Source organism: Mustela putorius, unplaced genomic scaffold (assembly GCF_011764305.1).
Source record: "Mustela putorius furo isolate JIRA1106 unplaced genomic scaffold, ASM1176430v1.1 tig00001433_pilon_pilon_pilon, whole genome shotgun sequence".
NCBI classification, from domain to species: domain Eukaryota; kingdom Metazoa; phylum Chordata; class Mammalia; order Carnivora; family Mustelidae; genus Mustela; species Mustela putorius.
In genome coordinates, this window is record NW_025421741.1 from 655,894 (window position 1) to 662,829 (window position 6,936).

Genomic DNA, 6,936 nt, shown 5'->3' on the forward strand with positions numbered 1-6,936 from the left:
GCGCGGGAACCCGCCCTCTGGGCCGGGGCACGTGGCCCCGCGGGCCGGCGTGCGTGCGCGCGCCCGCCCTGCGTCCCGCGCCCGCCCTGCGTCCCGCGCCCGCCCGCGCCCGCCCGCGCCCGCCCGCGCCCGCCGCCCCTCGAGTCTTTCCCTCCGCGCCAGGCCGACGGGTGTGGCCGCCCAAGCCCGCGGCGTGCGTGCGCGCGCGCGCCGGGCCACGTGGGAGCGCCGCGGCGCCGTTGCCCCGCCCCCCTCGGCGCGCGCCGGCGTCGGCTGCGTCTCCGGGCATTTGAATTGCGCTTCCGCCATCTTTCCAGCCCTCAGTCAGACGGGCCGGAGACGCTTCTGGAAGGTAGCGCGGCGGGGCCGGGCCGGGGGCCGCGGGGGCGCGGGGGCCGGGGCCCGGGGGACTCCGGGGGGCGGCGAAGCCGGGCCGGGGCGGCGGCGGGGGCCGGGGCGGGGGCGCGGGCCGGGGCGGCGGCGGCGGGCTCTCCCCTTCCCCCCGCGGCGGAGGCCGCAGGCCGGCGCCGGGACGCGAGCCGCGCTGGGCCCGGGGCGGGCGGCGGGGGGCGGCCCCGGGGCGGACGGCGGGCCCGCGGCGGAGGCGGGTGCGCGATCGGGCGCTGTGCGGCCCCGGCCTCCGCCCCGCGCCCGGCCTCCGCCCCGCGCCCCGGCCTCCCGGCCTCCCGGCCTCCCTCGGCGCGGGCGCGGGCGCGTCGCCAGGCCCCGCGGCCGGAGCAGCGCCGCCCGCCGTGAGCGCGCCGCGGCCCCCGCCCCGGCCGGGGCGAGCGCGCGTGGGGCCGGGCCGTCCGGCGCCCCTTTGTGGGCCCGGGCACGTGGGGCGGGCCCGGCCATGTGGCTCCGGGCCGCGCCGCCGGCCCCACGTCTTTCTCTTGGCCCCGCAGCACCAGCGCCATGGCTGCCCAGGGAGAGCCCCAAGTCCAGTTCAAAGTACGTGGTCGGCGGGGGTGGTCGCCGCGCGCGGGGCGGGCGCGGAGCGGGGCGGAGCGGGGCGGGCGCGGAGCGGGGTCGGCGCGGAGCGGGGTCGGCGCGGAGCGGGCGCGGGCGGTGGCGGCGCGGGAGGCGCGCGGCGCGGCCCTCGCCAGCCTGTGCTGTCCCGTAGCTGGTGCTGGTCGGCGACGGCGGCACCGGGAAGACGACGTTCGTGAAGCGTCACCTGACGGGCGAGTTCGAGAAGAAGTATGTAGGTACGTGGGGGCCGGGCGGCGGGGCCGGGCGGCGGGCGCCGACGCGGGCTCACGGCCGCGCTTGTGTCGCAGCCACCTTGGGCGTGGAGGTCCACCCGCTCGTCTTCCACACCAACCGGGGACCCATCAAGTTCAACGTGTGGGACACGGCCGGCCAGGAGAAGTTCGGCGGCCTGCGGGACGGCTACTACATCCAAGGTAGGCGGGCGGCCACCCCGGCCTGGAGGCCGTGCTGTGTCATGATCCGAGAGCCGCGGAGCTGGCCGGGCGCTGCTGCAGTGGTTGGGGTTTGGGGGTTTTTTTTCCCAAAAGGATCTCAGAATTGGAAATGGAGTTTCATAAAGAAGAGCTCTCCTGGAATCGCACTTCTGTGCCGGAAAGCTTCTGGGAGCCCTTTCTTGGCCGTTTTCGACGCGCGAATAACAGATCGGTGTGGAGCTAGAAATCAGCGTTAGGTCGTGCTTCCTGGTTCACTGAGCTGTTTTAGGGTTTTCAGGGGTCAGCACGGGGACCTACGCGTCCCTCAGCGAGAGAGTGGCGTATCCCGTCTTGTGCGGTCTTCCGCAGAATAGGCTCTCCGATCTCAGAGCGGAGGAGTAGGTTCCTAGAATGCTGCTGTGTCGTTCATCTACTGGAGATTTGGGGATGGGGCAGCACTGATGTACGGCAGCGAGATCCGATCCAGCCGGCTGGTCGTGCGCGCGGGGTGGGATTCCAGATCTCGCGGTGTATTCCAGGGATGGAAGATTTTTCCATTTGGAGGAGACTTGGGAATGAGTTAAGAAACAGATAGCCAGAGGACTGGTCTGATCTTGGCATTCCTTGTGTGTGCGGGAAATCCTAGGAGTGTAACCCTTCTCCTGAATTTTTCTTCAGCCCAGTGTGCCATTATAATGTTCGATGTCACCTCAAGGGTTACTTACAAGAATGTGCCTAACTGGCATAGAGATCTGGTACGAGTGTGTGAGAACATCCCCATTGTGCTGTGTGGCAACAAAGTGGACATTAAGGACAGGAAAGTTAAGGCAAAATCTATTGTCTTCCACCGAAAGAAGAATCTTCAGGTACGTTTATAAAACTTGCTGTTTACGGTGTTCTTGCTGTATCAAAAGTGGAATTACAATGAACAGGTCTGTTAAAGGGATTCATAAACATCTGTGGTGTGGTTCGAGAGAATTTCTTTAGTTTGGAACATCCTAATGACAAATACATTTTTAAAAACTAACTTTTCTTTTTTTTTTTCAACAGTACTATGACATTTCTGCCAAAAGTAACTACAACTTTGAAAAGCCCTTCCTGTGGCTTGCTAGAAAACTAATTGGAGACCCTAACTTGGAGTTTGTCGCCATGCCCGCTCTTGCCCCGCCAGAGGTTGTCATGGACCCAGCTTTGGCAGCACAGTATGAGCACGATCTAGAGGTAGGGTGTGCAAGTGTTCGCCATGTGGTCCTTTCCGGGGTCTTATGTTGCCGGTGGCTCCAGGCCAGAGTACTACCACGTTGTGTCTTTTTCTAGGTTGCTCAGACAACTGCTCTCCCGGATGAGGATGATGACCTGTGAGAACGTGCAGCCGGAGGCCAGCGTCAGAAGTCTAGTTTTATAGGCAACTGTCCTGTGATGTCAGTGGTGCAGCGTGTTTGCCACTTTATTATATAGCTGAGCAGAACATGTGCTTAATCTTTGGGATGCTGAAGGAGATGAATGGGCTTCGGAGTGAATGTGGCAGTTTAAAAAGTACCTTCATTTTTTGGACCTGCATATTTAGCTGTTTTGGAACGCAGTTGTTTCCTTCCTGAGTTTCAGATATGAGACTGCTAAAGTCCCGTCACAATACCCAGTGGTGAAATCTTGTTTGTCACTGTCATTCCCATTCCTTTTCGTTTAGAATCAGAATAAAGTTGTATTTCAAATATCTAAGCAAGTGAACTCCTCCCTTGTTTGGTAAGAATTTTAAAACTACTAACAGGGAAAGTTGTGCCATGATACTGTTTAAATTGCCTTTGCTATTCTCACTTAATTTGAAGCCTTGCAAGTAAAACTCTTATGTCTGTTTCTTGTACGTTTGAATCCTCTGACGAAAGTGATGGGCTGGTGTCCGCAGTGTTCTGTTTGGTAAGTTGTTGATGAGGTGTGAGCGTCATCAGTGCAGTCACGCTGAAATGTCTCTCCTGCCACCTGCCTGTTGACGGGGTGGTGTCGTCACCTGGGGAAGAGCTTGAGACTTCTGTGGCCTGTCAGGACAGATCAGTGTGTGGTTTCAGAGTTTTGCTAGGCATTTTGAGAATTAGAATTGTGGTTAATTCGTGGCAGAAGTAACCATGCTTTTATGTAGAGATTTCACAGTCCAGTTATACCCTACAAAGGATGGCAGGAACTTGACAGAAGTCTCAAATACGAAATACTTGTTAAAAATGAGTGTAAGTTATTCATTTACTTGCTTTTGTTTTAATGTTACATGTTTAATGTAAAATTGGTATTTTAGAATGATGTTGCACGTTTTCCTGCTGTTTTCAAGTATTCCCAAGCCTTAAGGATGTCGAAGATTAATTTGGACACCTCACAGCTTTGAGCTTTTTCCTGAAGGATTTTTTTGTGGCCAGTTCCATGGCACAGACTAAATACGTTCTAAACAAAAAAGCAGACCTTAGAATGGTTTCTCGGTAAACGTGAAACACTGTAGAAGCTTCATCGGATGAAACCATTTAAGTCTGTATGATTTCCACATTTAAAAATGAGTTGGGTCTGTCTTGCTTGAGTTTGACCCCATTGATGCTATGCCCTGTAGCAGCTGGGTGTCAGCCTTAACTATCTCGCTGATACAAGCACTGCTAGAGTTCAGCTTACCAAAGTTCTCACAAGTCCATTTCTTCTTAAATGATTACTTTCCTACCTAAAAAGAAAGTAGGGATTGCTTCAATATATGGAAAAAATGAAATACAAAGGATAGAATTGAATAAGTTTCAATATTCAGTTAATGCATCTATAGATTTTACTCACAGATCGGAATCGCTCTACATGCTACACTCTGTTCAAAACCAGATTAAATCTGGGACTTGAAAAGGGTCTTCCCATAGTTCGGATGAAACCTTTTTCCGATACTTAGTAGAAGGCATATGTGTTTGTGACCTGTGTGGAATGCAAGCGTGACGGGACTACTCAGAATCTGGAATGTAACCGTTAAACATGGAAGCTGCTTCACTTACCTGTTTAATATGGGGTGGGAGAGAATTTGCAAGTCTTACTGAAAAATTTGCTGCAAAATATATTGTTTCTTTTTGCCTGGATTTTCTGGATCCTCTGTAGTATTGTGGGAAATAATGAATCGTTAGCATGCATCACCTCCCTGTGAGGGTACATTTCTGTGCAGGTTAGACACGGCGGCGGGGAGGGGGTTTCCCCTCTGTTTTGAAATCTGATGGGTTAAGGGGAAGCCTTGTGTTGGAAGCCTGTGCCCGAGTTAATCCTGATGAGTAAGGGTCTGTTAGAGCACTGGCCATAGGAACGAGCCTGGGTGGCTCCCACATGGAGTGTGCGGCAGTGGTTCCCTTGGACGGTGTTTATCCTGCTTGGTGACCGGTCACAGTGTGAAGGGCCGGTAGGATGCAGGAAGGGCAGGGTGTCCGCAAAGTCCGGTGGGGTTCTGATCCCACTGAAGTGTGCAGACTGGGTTTTCTGTCCTAGCAGCACATCTGGGGAAGGGCAGCGGTTTGCAAAAATACATTGAATTTCCAAAGAACTGATTTTTTTGGCTCAGAAGTGCATGTGTAACTGAAACAAACTCCAGAATTTCTGGCTTCTGTGAATACCTCAATCTGAGGAAATGAGCTTGTGGCTCAAGTTCCATTTGAGTTGTGGTTGTGCACGTGGGACCAACTTCCGGAGTTCTGCTGACCCCGTTCACCATGTCGGGCTGCAGGTTCCTCGCGTGCACAGTGAGGAATGTTGCCTGGGGGGATCCACAGAATTCAAACGGTAGGGTCTGTGGTGCTGTCTGTTCAGCCACCGGAGGTGGAAGGGGAACCTCGGACTTGGTGGGTTTTCAGTCGCCCTTCTCTGAGAAGCAGAGTAGAAAACCATGGCAGGTAGGTGCTCTACGATGTGGGTAGAGGATTGCTTACATCCCGAGCCGCGTGCTCGGGGGTGCTCGGTCCCCATGGGGAGATGGGCAGTCCAGGAGTTGCAGAAGGGAGCACTAGGACTGCAGTGAGCTGATGCGCAGAACTGGACAGCTCGGGAAGCAGGAATCCCGTCCATCTGGGAGGGGCCGCAGGAGAGAAGGGTTGGAGGTCAGGGGAGCAGAGCCCTGGGGTGTGGCGGGCGAGGGGCGGACCCAGTGTTCAGTGCAGGATGGGTCAGTGCGCCTCAAGGGTCAGGAGCATGTTAAAGCTTGTTCTGGGAGCAGGCGCTGGCGCGCAGGGACCCGTGTCCATCCTGCGCTGGCCCGTGGAGGTCCTCTCTGCGGCACAGTACTGCAGGGAAGGGGAGGCTGACCCGCGGTTACGTAGCCACATGTCCAACAAACGCGCAGCAGAAACAAATGAGCCAGGCACCATCATGAAACGGTCCCTTTTCCTCCCGTCTTGGAAGTGATGGGCAACCCCAGTTTATGTTGACGGCGTGCAACACGATACTTGATACCAGTGCACGGCTACCCCGGCCAGGCTGTCCGCTGTGTCCGCCTCTGTTGTCTGTGTGCAGTAAGAACACTGCCGATCCGTCCTCCGCACACCTGAGTGTACGCGGCTGCAGTAATGGGAGTCGCCATGTTCTGTGTCTGGTCTCCAGAGCCTGTTGCTGTGCACAGCCGAGACTGTGCTCTGCGACCGGCTCCTCTGCGCTGCCCGGTCCCCTGCAGTCGGCACCCTCTGCATCTTGGGAGTTAGATGTGCTTAGACCCCATGTAGAATTAGCGCCACGGGCTACTCGTCCGTCTGGCTTACTTCACTGAGCAGTGTCCTTCCCCAGCCTCATCCACGACCACAGTAGGATTTCCCTTTTGGAGGCTGAGTAATATTCCCTGTCCACATACACCTCATATTCCTCCTCCTCTCACCGGCCAGCACACACAGGCCGACCGCACGTCCTGACTGCTGTCTGCAGGTTTGCCCAGGACATGGGGCCGGCTCGCGCCCGCGCTGCCCGTGCAGTTACGCTCGAATGCAGCGCGCCTGGTAGCTGGGAAACCACACCGCTGGGAGGAACACCCTCGAGTCCCAGCCCTGAAGCCGGCCCGGCAGGGGGAGCTGCTGGGCAGGTTTGGGTGAGTAACCTTGGCTTTCTGCTTCTCATTTCCTGACCCGTCTGACCACGCTCTCCCCCAGAGTGAAAAAAGTTACATTGAACGTGGACGGATTTGGACAGTTAAAACACAGACTCACCACATCTCCCTCCCGTCGAGAGGGAACTGTTGAGGACGTTTGGTCACATACGCTTTGAGGCATTTCCCCAAAAAGTGGGATTATGCTACAGTACTGTTCTGGAATCATTGTTCACTTTTTATTCTGGGGGTTTCTCGCCCAGGCAGCTGCACACTTCTGACAATCGCTAGGAACCCGTCGTGTGTGGGGCTGCAGTGTCGGCTGACGACCAGGTCCGGTCGGGTTTCTGTGACCAGCCCCTCGCTGTGCACCTCTCAGAGTGGATTTGGCAAGAAAAGGGGAGTTTATTCCCAAATGCTTGGAACCGCCATGCTCTTTCACCTCCATGTGCTACTGAAGTAGCCTTTTTT

The 6,936-nt window shown here is 56.2% G+C and overlaps 1 protein-coding gene across 1 annotated transcript; it reads left to right on the top strand.

Annotated features, from left to right (window-relative positions):
* The first annotated feature begins 204 nt into the window (after positions 1-204).
* Positions 205-3,125, top strand: RAN (RAN, member RAS oncogene family). Its single transcript, XM_045087638.1, has 7 exons — positions 205-352; positions 906-951; positions 1,124-1,208; positions 1,281-1,406; positions 2,085-2,272; positions 2,457-2,627; positions 2,724-3,125. Exons 2-7 carry the CDS (start codon positions 916-918, stop codon positions 2,766-2,768), a joined length of 651 nt encoding a protein of 216 aa, XP_044943573.1. The 5' UTR covers positions 205-352; positions 906-915; the 3' UTR covers positions 2,769-3,125.
* Positions 3,126-6,936: the final 3,811 nt, after the last annotated feature.

What these genes read in the sequence shown, in the direction of transcription:
- RAN (XM_045087638.1), top strand. Translation starts at nt 916, where the DNA reads ATGGCTGCCCAGGGAGAGCCCCAAGTCCAGTTCAAA. An exon ending in AGCCCCAAGTCCAGTTCAAA is followed by an intron (nt 952 to 1,123) that starts GTACGTGGTCGG and finishes GCTGTCCCGTAG; the next exon opens with CTGGTGCTGGTCGGCGACGG. An exon ending in ACCGAAAGAAGAATCTTCAG is followed by an intron (nt 2,273 to 2,456) that starts GTACGTTTATAA and finishes TTTTTTCAACAG; the next exon opens with TACTATGACATTTCTGCCAA.